The sequence below is a fragment of the Gambusia affinis genome, linkage group LG12, assembly GCF_019740435.1.
Source record: "Gambusia affinis linkage group LG12, SWU_Gaff_1.0, whole genome shotgun sequence".
In the NCBI taxonomy this organism is placed as follows: Eukaryota; Metazoa; Chordata; class Actinopteri; order Cyprinodontiformes; family Poeciliidae; genus Gambusia; species Gambusia affinis.
Window position 1 is genome coordinate 14,082,796 of NC_057879.1, and position 19,786 is coordinate 14,102,581.

Here is a 19,786-nt window from a genome sequence, read left to right on the forward strand (position 1 = left end):
ATGTTGTGTGACACTGGTAGCTTCACATGCGCCACTGTCCTACAACTGCAGAGGGCAGAGAAATGGTGCACAAACTAACATACCAAACCAGACCAAACCATGCCGTACAGCTCAGTGGAAATGAGGCATTAGTGAACTCTCCAAAGTGCACTCTACCTTTCACCTATTGACTGTAAGAGATAAGCACCAGAGCCCGCCCAGCATCTCCACAGGAACTAAACAAAGAAAATAAATAGGTGTGTAGACGAATGGAAACAGAGTTTCTCAGACCCAATACCCTACATGTTTTGTGGTTTTTCTTGTTGCCACACATCTGACTTAGCAGACTTCTGCAGCACTTGATGGCGTGCTGAGGAGTGTGATCACTCCAATTAGGTATTCTGAAGCAGAGCCACATCTCAGACATGCAGAACAGTGGACCCTGAAGACCAGGACTAAGAAACACTACATTAAAACATTTGAGTTCTGAACACAATTGAATGAAAATGATCCAATTTAGATTAATTCAGGATGTTTTTTTTGTTCTGCAGTCTCTGCAGTAGCTCATTCAGCAGCGTGTGCAGGTAACAGCACAATCGGGAAGTGACAAGGTCTGGACTGGGCTCGAGCCAAACTCTTTGTGTGTGTGTGTGTGTGTGTGTGTGCGTGCATGGGCGTGTGTGTGGAAGAAGTGTGCAGAGTGCTGACAGGGAGAAACTATACCTCCCTGAAGAGACAGCAATTTTTGTGCGACAGCAACAGAGATGCTAAAAATGCATACACACAAAGTGCAACTTAAACCCTATTCCAATGTTTAACTTTCCTTTCGGGGAAAATAGTCGTCTCCTGCCTGAATTATGGAGCTGACAAGTAAAGCAATGCTGGTTAATTTAAGAGACCAAATTCTTTAAAAGAGACCAAAGTAAACTGCAAACAGCCTGCTGATATTTACCAACCCAACTGGTCTGTGACACATTTCAAACAATCCAAAGAGAAGGAACAGATCTCACACTGCTGAGTCTAGTTTTCTGTGGACACAGTGCTGGCTCTCTGCTCTGAAGACAATCTGTGTCTAGTTTCAGTATAATGCACTTTAAGCAGTGTGTTAATATCCATATACACAGTCACTGGATGCTGCTATACATCAGCAAGTGTTGAGTGTAAAACAATACAAATCTTTAGGTCCTCTTACATTGTATATTTTTTTAAATTTCATCCCGACAGGCGCAAAATGATGCTGCAGCATGGCTTAAAATAAGACTGAAATAGATTTAAAAGAGAAACTTGATCTTTAAAGCGGTCTATGACTTTTTACTGAAGCAGATTGCTCAGAGAAAAACATTCTCACATGTGAGTCTACAAAGACAGCAGCATGTGCTGAATGTACTGTACATTTCTGCAGTGCTGCAGTGCCCTGTGCTGAGGAGGGAGTGGCTTCTCCCTCTCAGGTGGATGATGACTTTGATGCTGGCGGCAGCTAAATCCTCCCGCCTCCCGCTGCTGGATGGACCTGATGTCACTGATATCCTGTACGAGGTTGCGTGTGTAGGCAGGTGGATATGTGTGGGTGCAAAACATACCCTCCCACTCCAACACACACACACACACACACCCACGCACGCACGTTTACTCACACCAATGCCCGTGGACAACCTTGCCCACGCTCGTGAAAAGAGAAAACACATGTAGCTATTCGGGCGAATCCTATGACACATCCCGACCACCCACATCTTTGACAAAAGCTCCTACGAAAAACTAAACGATAAAAAAAATCAAATAACAAAAAATCAAACAGTTGGAAACAAAACTGCCATGACACAATCCGTTTGTCTCCTTTCTTGTCAGCATCTGACCTGCTGCTTCTTTAATTTACCACTTTCAGTCTTTCATCCCAGGAGACATGAAGCAGACAACCACTGACTGATGTCCCATCATGCCCTGCCCTTGACCTGACTAAACACAGCAAATGCAGTCTAAAAGGAAAATCTTATTTAACTCAAAGAAGTTTTTTGTTACTTGTTTTCTGATTCAGCCTTTAAAAAAATCTATCTATCTATCTATCTATCTATCTATCTATCTATCTATCTATCTATCTATCTATCTATCTATCTATCTATCTATCTATCTATCTATCTATCTATCTATCTATCTATCTATCTATCTATCTATCTATCTATCTATCTATCTATCTATCTATCTATCTATCTATCTATCTATCTATCTATCTATCTATCTATCTATCTATCTATCTATCTATCTATCTATCTATCTATCTATATATATATATATATATATATATATATATATATATATATATATATATATATATATATATATATATGTATATATGACACAATAAATGCTTTCCAATCAGTTATCTGGAACTCATAGAAGGGTTGCATTTAGAGAAGATATTTATGCAAATAATATGACATTTATTTTAAAAGTCAGAGCCAGTCTAAGATGTAAGCAAGCTAAGCTAAAGCTGCTTGAGACTCAAAAGGCCGACAGGATCCTCCCAAGAGGAATTAACTTCTCACACACATTATGGGTGTCAAAACATCTGATTCAGATTTATAATTTAAAATAATCCACCTAATCTGAAGGTTTCTTAATAATATCAAAACTGAAAGATTTTAAATTCTTGTAAATTATAACTTGAGATATATTAAGATATCTGCAAAGGTCAGCTATGCAGTAATTGCAATCATACAGTTGATAACACAAATCTACCAATGAGGCACCTTCTGCATCGCACAAATTTACAATTTAGATTTTGACAAATTCAGACTTTTTTTCTAAGAACTAAGATAAATAAAGTTATTATTTTTTGTTAACAGAATTAGTTTTAAATCAAACAAAAAACAAAAGAATTACAAGACCAGTCTCTTTCATGAGACTGGTCTCATAAACCCTTTGCCAATACACTCCAACTGATTTCTTTTCCAAAATAAACTCAAAATATGCATCTAAAGTCATGCTGTGGTCTGATACATTTACATGCTGAAAACAGTGGGAGTTCTTAGTTTCAATGCATTTAATGAGAAGTATAAAAATAAAGCAGATCTTTCAGTTTTTTTCACCGATCAGAGAGAGTTAAAGCAAACTTAGTTTTCAATTTCTCCTCAATTGAGATTTGGATTTTCAAAAGAATGCTCTTTTAATTTGATGGTTATGTTACAATCATAACTTTTTGCCATTACAAATATCATCTTTGTGATTTGTATCTCTCCATAACAGATACAAACAGATAACAGATAAGTCTTCTACTAATGTACAACTGTTTGTGGTTTTCTAGCAAGCACAACTAATTCACAAATAAGTCATTTGTATCAAATATCATTGACTAGTTAAACTTGACCAATTCTTAGAGACTCTTATTAAAGAGCTGTACACTCTAAATGACTGCCAGACTGATAAGTAAGTCAGAGGAACAACAATGTTTAAACAATGTATTTACAGATATTGGTTTAGTAAGTTATTCAGACTATTGTGGCGACAAAAAAAAACAACAAAAAAACATAGGGTGGCATAGTCACTTTAACATCTTAATCTTCAGGACACCAGTTCAAGCCACCACAGCAGTATTGTATTCTCTGCTCCCCTCAAATCATGAGTCTGCGCTGATCACAGCAGTGGTTGTCAAACTCCAGCAACATAAAAACGCTGATAAAATTAATTTTTGTTTCAAATGTTTTCAAAGTTTACACCATTACTGGTTCTCGGCCTCATAAATAATTATTGCTGCGTATGTAGTAAATAATTAGAAAGCAAACAAGCTATAAAAAGACAAATTGTGTTTCTGTAACTCCCTCATTGAAAGGTTTATCAGATAAATCTCTTTTTTTTTTTCACTGAGGGGTTTTGTGACACCTGCTCATCAGGCCCGCAGCACCATGAACTCCAAGCAAACAACAAAAGCTGAAAATCGTCTGAGTCTTTCTCAGGGCAAACAATAAAACACAAAAAGATCCTTTTGTCAACATCAGAATCCAATTTTTGGGCTGCAGCTAAGCCTCCAAGAAAATCATCACTCATCAGATTATAAATGTTTTCCTTTTTTTCAGTGGCTTTTGCAATGGGTGATTATCAACCTCTAAATCTCATTGGGGTTGCAGAGGAAAAAAAAAAAAAGCCCAGATGCTTTGTTTCACCTGAGGAAAGAAATGTGATAAACAGCACTGTTACTGCACCAGCATTCAGCTACAGAACGCACACACACACATGGCAGGCTATTTTTGGCAACAGGACCGTAAAGAGTTAACGATAAATCAACTGATCAGAGTAAGATGGTCGGAGTCAGAGGTGGGGTGTACAGACAGCACGTTCCAATCTTCACAGACTGTCTTTTTACATTGCTATTGATCTTTTTACTGAGAAACACAGCATGACATCGATCTTCACACCAGCAAAAAGGGGAATAACATCTTCGCGTTCATCAGGGGCCCGGCATGGCTGTGAGAAAGCGACGAATAGATCTAATGTCTGAAAATTGTGCATTCATCTGTATAAATGTGTGCATGCAGAAACAAATAACACAGAAGATGGCACAGATAGATTGTCACAGACACATAAATCAATGAGGGATGACACAAATCCACAGGTCTTGATGCCTGACTGCCTGTCTGTCAGACTGTCCCTTTATCTGAATATAGATAAAGAGCTCCAGGGTATCACTGTCAGTCCTGTAGTGACATGGATGGGGAAACTAGTGCATGAAGCAATTAATAGACAGAAACATTCCACTTTTAGTAGCCAGACCAGCAAACAGGAAGGACTGAGAGGATGATGACAGCGGGATAAGATGAAGGGGGGGAGTAGGAGATCTACAGGAGACGAATGAGGAAGATACAGGAGGAGGCATATTAACATCTTACTAATTCCTCATTTGGGCTTATATAAGGTGATTGTGGAGAGCAATACATGCATTCTTGCAGGCTGAATAATGTGTCTGACATGGTTTGGTGAAAACTGATAAGAGTTAATCATGTTGGTGCAGGCAGACGCAGACTGATGCAACACCTGTGGATCAAGGTGAATGAACGGAGGGAGAGCAGACAGGACTCCTGCATCTGCTTTACGAGCCCACCAGAAGCATTCCACGTTTTATATCCTAGAGGTGAGATTACACACAGCAGCACCGTCCCCGTCCTCCTGCAGGGCAGAGCAGAGCAGGCAGCAGCTGCGCCTCCATCCTCCATGTAAGCCACGCATGTCCGACCTGCAACTGCAAGCATCATCCATGACATCACCCCAAACTCACCAAAGTTTGCTGGTACTGGAGTGTCCGCTCCTGTGCTTTGCCCTTCACCATCGCTGCAAAATCCTCATTGCGAGGCAAAAAAGAAAAAAAAAATCCGTTTTCCTCTAATTAATCTTCAGCAGAGGAGAGGAGGGAGGACTCAGTGTGACTCGCTGCCATCGTGTGAGCGGTGTGTAACAGGTTTGCTACCACCGGCCTGCCTGCATGGTGCAGAGGACCGCTGCCTTGACGTGTGAGTGTGTGAGCCAGATGAGAGGCACAACCGGCTGCTGGCTCGCAGCTGCGTTGCAGTTTAACTGCGAAACACCGCCTCCCTCCTCCACTTTTCTCCGCTGCTCTCTCTCTCTCTGGAGCAGCTCTTAGAGGACTTTTACACTAATGCTTCCTGGACCTGGGCATGCAGAGGTAGCATCCAGATGACATACGGCACTGCTAAAACACGTTACAGTGCACTATAGAGTGGGATTTCTGAGCAGCACAGCTGTATTTTGCTCTCTACTTCAGTCACTCCATGAATGATAACAAAGAGAATGATTAATTCATAAGGGTTGTGGCTGGCCTGTAATTGGGAGTCATACATCAACGCCTGTGTTTAAGATAAAATGACTCATATACAGATTTATATCTAAAATTATTGTCATTCAAGTATGTTTCTAGTAGGAAACGAGACAGACATTTTTGCAATATAGTTAAACAATATAAAAATTTTACCAGTTAGGAATATATATATATATATATATATATATATATATATATATATATATATATATATATATATATATATATATATATATATATAAATTAATTAATAAAATAATTTATATTTAATTGAAAATGTGAATCAAGATGAATGAAAGTTATTTATACCCTTCTACAAAATCAATTGGAAAATCTTAATTTGTAGTCCAACCAGGGGGCCTCCCATAAATGCCTGAATCTTAACACAGACTAAAATGTTAGTGTTTTTTATTTTTACTGAGATTGAGAGGACTAAATCTGATTTAACAGTGGCACAGTTAGTTGCTTTGTTGTCTTGAAACAAGAAAGCCCGAGGTTTGAATCCCATCTTGTGCCATTTCAGCATGTCATTTGCCGTGTGCGTCTCCTGAATCACTGGTGATGGTGAGGTAATGGAGACAGAAGGTGTTTATTGTCTGCCGTATTTGGCGAAGTGAATGCAAGAGCAGCTGCGGCTCAGGAGGGTTGGTGGGTTGTTGGTTTGAACCTCTGCTCTGTCCATCTTTGCCATGTTGTTTTTGGGCAAGACACTTCACCCGCTTTGGTTGGTGATAGTGTTCTGAAGGCCCAGTGACACTGACTGCGTACCACTGTCAGTGTGTGTGTTTGTGTGTGCATGGATGAGTGAATGACTGATTGTAGCGTAAAGCACTTTGGAGTCCTAGGACTTGATAAAACGATGTACAAGTACAGATTATTTCCTGCTGTAACTATCAGCCAAAGAGGTTATTTTGTCCCGTCTTACCAGAGCACCTATTTTTTTCACATGGTTGCTGAGTCCTCTACATGGCTTGAGGGAAATTGCTAACTAGACCTATAACTTTCTTTTAACAACACCTTTGTTCTTGCTGCTCCACCTTAACAGCCAGATTAATGCAGTGCATGACTAATCACTGTAGTAGCTAAAATCCACCAACATGGGATCCTCTATACAAATCTATATCCACTTATACCTACCTATTACAGTAGTGTAAATACTAAATACACCTTAATATGCGTTAATACTCACAGTCAAAACCATTTTACCTCACAAGCTAATGTCATCTTTTGGTAGTTCAGCCATTAAGTGCCAAGGAAAATGAGTGCAGCACTTGGATGCTTTGCTAATCAAGGAGCTGCAATAGAGTGTCAACAGCTAATAATGTGTCAACTAGCATTACGCCTTGGTATTTCTGCTTCTCAAACTGCATTTTCTTTAAAACATTTTACATAACTAACAGCTTCTGAGGTCTTCAAAGAGCTTTAAATATACTGAGATTGAAGATGACTCACTTCATTAGTTTGGCGACTACTGAAAGAAATTGATTTTGTTAGATGTTATTTAGGCATACCAGATCTAAAGAGCCTGACTTCAGATGTACACCACACTTTTCAGATTTTCATTAACAAAACCAATTGAAAATTTGTCATTATTGACAAAAAATGTTTTGGTGTGGTTGAATCATATACCATTGCTTAAATTTAGGACACTAGAAAAGTCTGAATGTCTCTGCTGCACTTCACCATCATCATTTGGGGGAAGTTGTTTCAGTATTTTGTACAATCAAGTTGGAGTAAATTAAACTGGCTGAATTTAAGTGATATAAAAATCGGAATATTTTCTTCCATTAATAAAAATGGAAGAAAGGGGTTCTCTTCATTCTCAGAAAGGCCCTCCACGCTCCTTCTGCCTGTTAAAAAGCAGCTTTATAGAGGCTGAATACTCTTTATCTCATTTCAGATATTACCGACAGAGGAACGCAATGAATATGTTATGAAAAAGCGACATTATGATTACTGCAGAGTAGAGTTGTTCCCAGATCAAAAAGTGTCATAAATCAGCTGAAGAGAGATAAACAATGACAAAAATATCAAACTGTCTATAAATAAAGGCACAGAGCCCAGATAAAATGTGGAATATATTGGTACAGGATCTTGTTAATTCATGCATATACGGTATATTTGTTGAATAAAGCTCTCCTGAATCATTTTCAGACTGTGCACCATTAACAACAATAAACACAATTTAAATAAAAAAAAAAAAATATATATATATAAATCTTTGCATTCAATACTTTAGAAAAGTGACATTCAGTCCTCATATTGAGAGACTTTTTACTCGCAGGCACTTCAAAAAAGTCATCTTAAAACCACTTAGCTTACTTGTCAGAAAAACTATTTTTGAATGAAAGTGTGCACGCATGCTTGCAGAAGCCCTTTTCAGAAACCTCAAAGCTCACAAATGAAGCCTTATTACACTGGTGAATCTTAATGGATGAAAGATCATATTCCTTGAAGACCAAAGGCATATTAGTGGTGAAGAGATTGAACAGTTTGTCAGGATGGGCTGCAGTTGATTTGCTCTTGGAAAAGCCACAAGTGGAGAGCCAGACCAGGGACCAGAGGACAGCCGGAGCTGAGAAACCTCTTAGACCTGAGTATGCTATCAGAAACTCCATTTCATTCCTATTTTGTGTGATTATTTAGGGCCCACGTTCTATGAGAAAATGGAGTTTTACCAGCTTCTTTTATGTTGTAGTAAGACAGACAGAGTTAAAGTGTGAAGCAAAGTATTTCTAACACTTGATTTTTATTTTTATTTTTTTACATTTTGTCATGTTACAGACAAAACTTCAATGTATTTATATGGATTTTATGTGGTCAATCAACACAACATTGTGTTTATTTGTAAAAGAGAAGAAACATTATCCATCACTTTTTACATTTTCTTACAAAAAACCCCTAAAATCTAAAAACTGACTCAATGCAAACTATCACTACAATTGCATGTTATGCTTAGGCTAATTAATGTACCTTAAAGCTGCATTTCTTTTACATTAATAATTTTGTGTACAGTTTAGAAAGTTATTTTATTAAATTCTCTCCAAAACAGATTTGATGTTAGACACACATAGATAATAGTAAGCTGCAAAATTGACTTTTTATGGCTTTCTTTCAACAAGAAAAGTTTTATTCTTTTTATTTAGTCATGTTTAATAGATTTCTTCCAGAAAGGCTCTTTCCTCTGAACTGTGGATGTCAGCAGTTCTTCTTGGGGACATTGTTTATGAACTAATCCCACTTTAAATTTCACCACAACTTGAGATCTCGCCTGTCTGGTGTGCTCCTTTGTCTTCCTGATTTTGATGTTGATTCTGTAATTTTTTCTCTCAGTATTGTGGCATTTAGCAGAGAGAAATAAATCTAATTCTAACTCACCTAAAACAAGAGAAGTTTGGTCTGATTTAACTTCAGACACTGAGAAAAACAGCTCCATGTGTCTTTTTAGCCAGTGTATTTAAGCTTCTTGTTTTGACTGCACAAACACCAAGAAATAGATTCATGTAGATTTCTTTGAGCTAACATGTTCATAGCTGACCAAATGTAGAGAAAAATTCACATGTGAATAGTTTTACAAGGCATTTTATTCCTGTTCTGTCACTTCCAAATATGGATTCTCACACTTAATTAGTCTATCTGTTCACATAGGCATTGTTTAGCTTCAAAGTCTATAATCTTGTAAAGGACTCCTCCAGGAAAGAAGACATTTAGTTAACAGAATAACAGCTGTTCAGCTGCAGCTGGTTCTTGACAGGGCAACAAGTGGAAGGACGTACATGATAAGGATTATTCATCACCCTTTCTGAATGAGACAGGGCAAAATAAACTGAGGTTAATAAACTTTACTGGCTTCCTACGAAGGTAGGCAGAGAACCGTCTTCAGGGCCCCTAGACAGCCGAAATGTTTGAGAGAACTTACATCGTCAAATATTATGAAAACAAAGTCAGTGTATAAAATGACGCTGGAAAACGGGAATGCTTTGTGAAAACGATAAGACATTTTCTTGTCTTATCATTTAAGACAAGAGAATGACATTAATTTGTTATTTTATTCCTATGTTTTGCTGCGTTACAAAGACCTTTTAATGCATTTTGCGCATCATCAACATGTACCCCATGTACCACCGTCTGTCTATTTTTAATGTCAAGTTACTCAATTTTAGGTCAGTCTGTGGTCTGCATGATGCACAAACTGTGAGGGGGAAATTCATTAAATAAAATCTGAACATTACGAATTAACCGACCTTTAATTATCATTTGTCCTTGAGCCAGATGCGGACAAAGTTAAGGAGACATTTGGATGAATTTTATACTTCTAAATACGAGAGCCAGTCAGGACGCTGTGTACTCACTGTTTCCTCTGGGCTGCTTTTTGCTCTTTTTTTCCAGTCTCCTCTTCGAGTATGGGGATTCAAAAGCGTCAGCTGCGTCCCTCCATTGCGCTTCAGCGGAATGTTGACCGGAATAAAAAGGAGGCGCACAGCTACAGGTTGCAGCGCTCACTTACAAAATATAACGCGATCCGGCAGATTGTGGCCCCCGGTTGTGATACAAAACTCCACTGAGGGAGAAATATTAGCAATTCCCAGAGGCTGCCCTGTCACTGATGCGCAATCCATAAATACTGCCGCGCCAAAGTTATCAGAAAGGCGCGTAAAAATCACCGGCTTTGCGCCTCCGGAGCGGCGCACATCTGTTGGCTGGCTGCGACTGAGAGCGCGGCGGCATGAGTCTACAAAACTATGCGATAAGATGCTACAGTCTCCTCATCTGCGCCTGTTGAGGTGGGAGGAAGACAGCGGGGTACCGGGTGTCGTGTCCGTGATGCAATGCGGGTACAGTCAGAGCTTTGGCCCGCAGTCTTCTTCTCCCTGTGTGTGCAGTGATCCTTTCGCGCCGCTCGTTATCTGCGGAGGCGCGGCGCACATTCGTCTTAATTAACAGCAGCCGGGATTGTCTGCAGAAGTGAGAGGAAGAGAACATCTGTATTTGTCTCATGGTGTGCTTTTCCCTGCGTGTCACAGCGCATATGCACTATTAATGGTCCGAATTGGGCGTCATGCGTCTTAATAAGGGCACACGCCAAAAATAAAAAAATAAAAATAAAAAAGGAAAGAAAAGAAACGACAGGCGCAAGAAACATGGGCTCAGTTACTGTCCAGGAAGCGGATGACCAAGTGTGCCTGGAGATTAGGATAAATGTGCATCATGTTATTTTTGATGTATATTTATGTCATTGACAGCCTTTATGCCCCTCCTCTCCATGGCAATTGAATTGGAGACTCTGCATCTTCCAGCTGCGACCTGAAGGCTTTAACACCCAAAGTATGATTGCATGTTTCCGGCCGGGTGAAGATTCACATTCTAGACGATCAATGCTGCGAGGCTGGATACTAAACGAGCTTTGGAGGACAGTGATGTCACCTTGTCCGATCTGCAAAGACATAGCTGGAAAATGACACAGGGCTTTTAATGGAAATTTAATGAGTCACACAGTGTATAGGTCATTGGTTCGAATCCGGGTCTGGGGGGCTTTCTACATGGAGTTTTCATGTTCTCCCTGTCCATGTGCAGGTTCTCTCCGCGTACCCTGGCCTCCTCCCAGAGTTCAAAAACATGGCTGTTAGGTTAATTAACCTCTCTAAATTGTGGCTTCAGTAAATAGAAACTCAAATATATTTTCACCTGTCCTGCAACTCATTCAGATGCAGAACATCTCCATTAAATTGATGCTCCCACCAACATTTAACTACCTTTCCTTCCAGGCAGGTAGTTAAATGTCACTGCTGTAGAAATGCTTTCCCACATAAGATGCTGCCTCCACCATGTTTCACCATCAGGACAGAGCATTCTGGGTGATTTGCAATTTGAAAAAAAAAAAAAAAAGAAAAAAAATACCACGAAGTTCAAAAAGTCCAGTTTGAACGCAATATGTTACAAGCTTCCTTGTATACAATTTTATGTCAAAATTGCTTACACTACAGTCAGGTAAATAAGCCATATAAAAAAATATGTCACACAACCACATGCTCATTGTTGCAGATGGGTGTATTTTACACAAACAAGTGATTTATTTTTTTAGGGCAGGCAGGATCTTGACAAACCACTAAATGACAAAACCAGATGTTCTGAGAAGATCTTGTGGCAGCTATGTGAATGTTAGTAACCATTCTGTTTCCTGAAGATCAAACAGGAAAATATTCAAAGCTAAATGCCATTTCACAGTCCGCAACATTCAGTCAGTGAAAGTTGGAGAGCGTTGTCCTCTTAGTCCAGACAACACTCGCACTTCCCACTACCAAATGAGAAAGTGGGAAATCAAGTGGTGCGAGGACAAAAGGGACACACAGCTCCTTTTAATGAGACATCACAGTTGACTCACAGCAATTTTTTACCTGATAAATCACTTAATGAAGCTAATGTGAGCTCATCAGAAGCAGCCAAGCAGGGGCATGGGTTTTAAGCATTGAGTGCACTTTGAGTATTTTAAGGAACTTGTAATAAGGCTGATTTTTGGATCTGCAGATTGTTGATATGGGTCCATCCAGCACTCCTGGCGCTCTGTCTGCTTTATCCTCTGAGGGGCAGGAAACTGAGACTGAACCTGTAGAGCACAGGTGTCAAACTCCAGTCCTCAAGGGCCAGTGTCCTCCAACTTTTAGATGTGCCTCTGCTGCTCCACACCTGCATAAAATAATTAGCTCATTAGCAGGACTCCGGAGAAATGATCTGCACAAGACGGAGGTAATTAAGCCATTTCATTCCAGTGTTTTGTACCTGTGACAAATCTAAAAACTGCAGGACACTGGCCCTTGAGGACTGGAGTTTGACACCCCTGCTGTAGAGTTTCTATGCAACAGAGCTGCCAGAAAGGCTATGAATATTACAGCATCTCTTTTGTAAAGATTATCATCTTTTTGCTTTGAGACAATTCCTTAAAAGTTTTGTTTGTTCCTAGGAAGACTTAAAAAAAAGAGCTGTTTATTTACACAAGGCATCTGTTTATCTGGCTTCCCCCTTCTTGGCTCTTTAGTTGCTGAGTGAGTGTTCTGGCTCTAGAAATATTCCCACACCAATTCAAACATCCTGCATTGAGCTTCATGGGGGGAAAAAAAGCAATATGTAAGCACATAAAAACACCAACTGCACCACTTGCTTGTTTCATTTCTATTTGAGCGATAACATTCTCATCTCTTCTCCTCCAGCACCAGGAAAAGAGAGGAGACAGCCTAGGATTCTCACTGAGGGTGTGAGGGTCAAAAAGAACCCAGCAGAAAAAGGATGTGGGATTTTGATTGTAAATGGTAGATCAAATCAACATCAACAACTACCTACTCATAGTTGCACAGCTGCAAATGGCCGTAAGAGGATGCAGTCGCTGTGACAAACCGCATATAAACGGCCTCATAAGTGCTTAGGGTAAGCACCAATTTGCTGGTCAAATTAACTTTATTTGCCATCAAATTAACTCCTGTCTTAAACTTTAAATCCTTGGGGTTTTCCTCTTACACATGCTGTTTTTGTCACTTTCACATCAAGAGAGGCGTTGATTTAGCTGCAATCAACGTATTGCAGTTAAATCAACGTCACCACAGCGCACAGCTCCAGTGCACTGTGGTAATTTTCTGCTGCACTAATCCCAGTTCAACTGGTACCTTTTTTTTTTCCATTTCAAAATTGCAGGAAACAAGCAGCAGAAAGCTCTTATTTTTGTGCTTGTTTAATATCAACCACAGCGCACTGACGCCATAAATCTGCCACAAAGGGAAAACAAATATAGATGGTACATTTCAGAGGCTATCCTACACTTTGTTAGAAAAGCAGAGAACACGCGTAACATGGAAATTGGATGCTGCATTTATGACAAAGCTTGTTTTTTTTTTTTTCTTTTAAATTGTTTTGAACACTTCAGCTGAAAAATGAAGCTACTGTAACTTTTTCATCAGCCAGTTCAAGTTATAAACTCATTTATACAATCCAGAACGTCTTGGTCCACTCAAAATGTTGCTCTCACTGATTAGACTTGAAAGCTGAAGATCTCATCCACACAGCTGAGGATTTTTAATGTCCTCAAGGCTCAATATTTAGAGAAAAATTACTTGTGATTCTTTGATTGGTGCCTATTAATCAGTGAAATGGGAGCTTATTTTCTCATGAAACATGATGGAAAATATTAAGGAGACACTCACAGTCCCAAATGAAGTATTTAATTTAACACCCATCTCCCATTTTGACAATTATCTTAACACTGTTTCTGTTCCATTTATCCCAGGATATATGTGTTGTGCCCCACTAAAATTCCAAATCACATTTCAGAAATTGATGGGTGACTTCAATGCCTAAACAATTCATAAAATTAATTTGTTGTTGCTGTTTTTAACACAGTACATCAGCAGGAAGATGCCTCTTAAAAATATCAAAACAAAATGGCTACAATAAAGAATTGCAAGCAAAAATTATACAAGGCAGGAAAAAATTCATATTTTTCACCCCCAAAAAATTCATTGTTTTTTTGGGGTGAAGAGAGGCATTCTGTGGGACAACTTGTATGTCAATATCAACCTTAAAAATGTTTGCCTTGCAAATGAAATATAAAGCAATGAGACCAAAAAAATTCTGCACAGTATGTTTGTGTGCTTAAAATGCATGTCTTTATAAATGTATGAATGAATGAAACATTGTTAGTCCAGTTTTAGTCCAGACAATCCAAGGGTTTTGAAGATGTGTTGCCAATTTTCTGAAAACCAAACTATTACAAAATGGTGGTGAAGTTGTTTACTTCCTAGAAAGCCTTTGTTGTTCTAAAAAACCCCAACTACTCCATCCCATGAGGAACGCTTGCAGCTGTTCTTACAACCTTCATTGCATACAATCTGCTGTGTCTGCTGGCTGCAGGATCCTGTGACCGGTTAGAGAAAATTTACACAAAGCTGCAAAATAGTCCTAAAAATGGAATAACTTAGCAAATAAAATAACATTGTTTTGGTTAATTATAGTCAAGTAAGATTAACCAAAATGTTACTGTTCATAATTCTTGGACTATGTGTAGTTACCTTCTCCAGAGAGACTACAGTTTTGTGAGGGACATCAATGTATGGCCTCCCCTGGTGACAGTTGGTATCTACTCCTCCGCCATGTCTGCTGCAATGAGTAACATCATAGGAGCTTCCAGGATCCTGTGTGCTCTGGCCAAAGATAACTTTCTGGGTGAGAATATACAACATGTTCTGCTGTTATTTGTTTGCAGAATTTACCAAACACATTTTTGGACCCTTGCAAACTTAAGGTCTTATTATACACAGGATATAACGTCTTAACAAGTAAGATGTTATGTCCTGATTTATCTACAGTATTATGTGAATTAAAATAATCCGTAAGCGGTAGAAATGAATGAATAAACAAATGAGCTCATATAGACAAGATGAGGTGATTAAAGCAGGTTGATTCTGCTCAAATTATTCATTGATCGTTTAGTTAATCTAATTAGGCTTCTCTTCTGTGCTTGTCTAAGCATTTTAATATTCATCCATCTGTTTAAAATTGGCATCTTATTGTGACAAAATGCCACTTGTTACTGATTTTCATGGTGCAGGCATTGTAATCAGGAAGGCGTCGCTTGTCAACAAATGGCTTGCTCTGTTCACTTAGAAGGAAATAAACCTTTTCCATTGTTTGTTCAGCTCCACGAGTACACGATGACTCAGTTGTTTGTGATTTTTTAGATGATGAGCAATATGAGAGATTTTCCTAATGTCCCACATTTGTACAGGTGGTGTCTTGGCGCTGGGGAGGAGAACATACCACAGTGGAAACCCTTGGGTTTCTGAACTTATCTCCTGGTTTCTTGTACAGGTAAATCTCTAGCTTGTGGTATAATGGTTTAAGAATGAATCCCATGTAGCAATCTATATTGTTTTTCCTAACAAAGGTGAACATTTGTTTAAGGAAACATTTTGTATTACTGATGAGAATTGTTTAATTATCTTCTACACCTCTAAATAAGTTCTGTAAAATATGGAGTACACAAGTTTTTAAATAATTGGCCACCCTTTATATGACCCTACTTTTTGTGTGCTTGTGGCAGATGGTTGGGCCTCTGAACTGTTTTCATGGCCATCTGTTGAAGGACAACGGCGATTTCTAGCCTTTAAAAAAGATGCATTTCACAGACCCCACTCTGTGATTATGTTGGCCTATCACTACCATGACTGAGTTGCTGTCATTCCCAGTTGCCTCCATTTTGTTATAATATTGATAACACTTGGCTGTAGAATATTTGGTAGCAAGGACATTTCTAAACTGACTGGATCTGTGGTATCCTGTCCCTACAACCACATTAAAATTCAGTTTCAGAAAGTGACCCATTCTTTTATAAATATGTTTAGAAGCAGTCTGCATGGCTTTGTGCAGGATTTTATACACATATGGCAATCGACGTAATTGGGATTACCCAAATTCAGTGAATTAGATAAGTTAAGAAGTTACATAGCACTTTATCAGCAACAAGGCAGTTCAAACGTAACAAGTAGAATTGGCAGTTGCCTTGTTATGATGGAATAACGTATGTACTCTTATGAAGTAGTTCAAAAAGCTTAACTATAAAAGCCTGGAAATATGTTTCAGGGAATCAGGCAAATGTTTTCTCTTATCTTCATTGATTGTAATGGATGACTGAAACAATAGATGTGGTAGTTTGTTTAGTGGTGGCTGTCTTGAAGTAAACATGAAACATTATTTCAGACTAATCTTATCACCTAACCACTCCAAGAGAAAACTAAGTATTTGGATCATCTTCAGTTTTATTTTTAAGCAAATGCCTTAATATTAAGCTGTCATATTATAGTTTTATTTTCCAGCAATTGTGAAGGTATCACATAAACTGAAGTGGTGTGTTTTTTCCACTAGGTGGTGCTATTTGCTGGCAAATAGCTGGTATTGTAACCTTCTTCTTGTTGGTGTACACTGCTGTAAATCTGGCCTGTTTGGCTCTTGAATGGGCATCTGCACCAAATTTCAGGCACTGGCACTGGAGGCTGCAGGATAATCAGGCTGCATCTGTTTTGAGATTTACCTGCCTGAACAGTGTATCAAAAAATGTTTTTTTTTTTTTTTTTTTTTTTTTTATGTTCTAGATCATCTTTCCGTTGTTTCACATGGCACACCTGTACTCTGGGTGTGCAGGTATGCCTGGTTATGATGTCCCTTATTAGTTCCATTCATAATTTTGCTGGCATAGCATTTATGCTGCTCCTCTGGATTCTCATACACTACCTGGGGCCTATCAGCAACTACAGTCATCAGTCAAGCTCTCATCTTCTATCAGGTATTCAGGCATTGAAATATTTGTGCTAATTTTTTTAAAAGCAAGTTTCTTTCACTTCACAATTGGGTGCTACTTTTTTTGTATGGTTATTTAAAAAATCCTAATACAATACATTGAGCTTTGTAGCTGTAACTTAACAAAATTTGAAAGTTCAAGGAGCATAGATAATTTTTCAGGACCATGTTAATGTAAACATTAAGGTAAATTGTTTATGTTTTTAGGTTCACAAGTACTTGTTGCTTCTGGATGTGCTGAAGGACCATGTGAAGTTCTGGAGGCCACAGGTGTTGTTGATGGTTGCAAACCCTCGCATCTGTACGAGTCTTGTGACTTTCATCAACGACCTGAAGGAAAGCAGCCTGTATGTCCTGGGACATGTGAAGCTTGGACTGCTTGTTAAGTGTCTATCAAAAAGTTACAGCACTCCTGAGAAGTGGATATTTCACACTTGCAGTAATATTGTTTTACTACATGCCAGTGGTAATTATGGTCGGGTGAAACTCTGATCTTCAGGTGTCTTGTTTAGAAAGATGAAGACTTTATTTTAAGCAGATTTAGCATTAATGAATTGGCGTATATCTAAATTCACAAAAGTATGCCTTTGATTTGGAGTGACTTGTGCAATTACTTATTATCCATTGCTTAGGATAGAAAAATATAGGTTTTCTCATATTACTTATTTCTATAAGCTATATCAGCTAAATTGGTGCTTTCTTCATTAAAATGCCAATATCAATATTTCCACGTGAATAATAATGTGTGCATGAGAGACTGATCAGTTTGAGAGAGGTACCAAGTCGTCTTTATGTCTTTCTGTTCCTATATAATTACGTAACCATGGTATCTTTTCCTGCTGAGACTAGAAAACTACAATCATGTTAGAAAATTATATTCTTGTATACCTCATTTGTTATGGCACTGCAATGACGCAAACTGCACAAAATCCAAATGTTTGGTACTTCAACCACCACAATCAAAACATGATTATGTCATTTACTGAGAAACATGTACCGCAGAATGAACACACACATCTTCTGCCAGTAATTACATGACAGCCTTTAAGGGGTGCCTCAATGCTTGTGTTCACAAAGTTCCTCTTCGGAGCTGCTGTCTCCAGCATAGCTTCTGCCTCACAGAGCACCCTCCCTCACAAAGCTCCTCCAGATTAGGGGCAGCAGCAATGGGCAAATACCTGGTGGAACTGTGACAGACATTAAGTCATGTACTGATTACTTCACTCAAGACATTTCTTGTGTGTTAGTGAATGTTCACCTCACTCAACAAACATCAGCAAATAGGTGATTAAGGCATTTTGCCAGCTGATTAAGCAGAGTCATTGGCGGCAAATGCCACGTGTGCTTTGACGAAATTTCCATGAGTTCATTCTAGCTGAGTACCAACACCCACCTACACACCTCTGACAAAAAGCCTGTGGATTGTCAATAACAAATTGGCAGCTGTTCCCTCGAAGCCTCTGGTTGCTCAGTTTGGATGGATGGACGTCGGCTCCCTCCACTTACTAAACCAACAAGTGGAAAGGGGGAAGAACTGACTCACTTCCGGATGCTGATGAGATTTACTGATAATGGAAAAGCACTTTAATCCTTGTACATTTTATTGTGACCTTTTACTAAGCTGGTGTCGTGTTTTTTCTATTCATGTATTTTATTTGAGTAGTTCCCGTTTTCAGAGGTGGAACATCACCTCCCCACTTAAACTCCAAGAATTTTAAATCAGCATTTAACCTAATGTTTTGTTTGTCAGACAAACCTATGAAGATGTGTCTGCAAACAAGAAGCATGTTTTATAGCACTCCCACTTTAGCTATATGTGGACTATTCTCTACAAATCATTTAAAATTAACTTAGAGAAGGCCTCAAGCGTTTGACCTTCTTTCAAGTGACGGTTTTAAGTACTTGATTATTTTTGAAGCTGCAATATACAGTAAAATTCCTTTATTTATAAATGAACACAAAATTACAACCAGTTCCCTTTAATATAAATATTTCTAATGGAGCAATGTCTTTAAAGTTCAGACCAAATTAGAGCAAAATCCCAAACATGCAAAGAAATCAAGGCAAATTATTCCCCAAATGAAATTATCAATAAAAGAAAAAAGACATTCATTTAACCCACTTACAGAATTATATTAAATGCTTCCATGGAAAGAGTTTTTTTTTTTTTCAACTTTAAGATGCCTCCTCTATGCAGAAACTAGTGCATTCATTACTCATGTGCAAGTTTGAGCCACTGTGTCTTCTACACAAACTCTTCAAGTCTTAAAGGTTTGTGTTTGGGACTCTTTTCTATGCACTTTGATCTTCATGTCTCACAATATTTTTGTATTCTCTTGCATCATTATTAAGATTTGGCACGTAAGGTGGGTATTTCTGTTGCTTTCGTGTCAACATGTGAGAAGTTCTTGGAGAGGGCGTGGATGCTGAAGAGTCTGGGGAAAAGACAGTATTCTCTTTCTTCAAAACAAGAACATACTGGATGTAGTTTCTCTTCTCACATACATTCTGGCTGGAGCTGAAATGCTTCTCCTGATCAGTAGTCGGTTCCATCTGTGGCCTGCGTCACGTTTGCACCACAATTTACGTGTATTGTCACCAGCCCACGCATCGCTGAAAAATTGCCTGTAGGAGGGAGAGTGTTAACAA

General features: G+C 38.7%; 1 protein-coding gene and 1 long non-coding RNA gene across 8 annotated transcripts in view; one reads left to right on the plus strand and one right to left on the minus strand.

Moving 5' to 3' along the window:
- LOC122840942 (chloride channel protein 2-like) overlaps nt 1–10,954 on the minus strand; it is a 52,611-nt gene extending 41,657 nt beyond the window's left edge. For 6 of the 7 annotated variants that reach the window (XM_044133753.1, XM_044133749.1, XM_044133751.1 and 3 more), the window contains exon 1: nt 5,243–5,484. In XM_044133753.1, coding sequence (XP_043989688.1) covers nt 5,243–5,293 — 51 coding nt within the window. In that variant the 5' untranslated portion in view covers nt 5,294–5,484. Of the gene's footprint in view, nt 1–5,242; nt 5,485–10,152 lie in introns of those variants that run through there. The other variant, XM_044133754.1, reaches the window with a different exon arrangement.
- Nucleotides 10,955–12,848: 1,894 nt separating this feature from the next.
- LOC122840945 lies at nt 12,849–17,739 on the plus strand. Its single transcript, XR_006372316.1, has 6 exons — nt 12,849–12,922; nt 13,006–13,219; nt 14,850–15,007; nt 15,570–15,652; nt 16,933–17,123; nt 17,345–17,739. It is a non-coding gene; the product is annotated as an uncharacterized LOC122840945 (long non-coding RNA).
- The last annotated feature ends 2,047 nt before the right edge of the window (nt 17,740–19,786 follow it).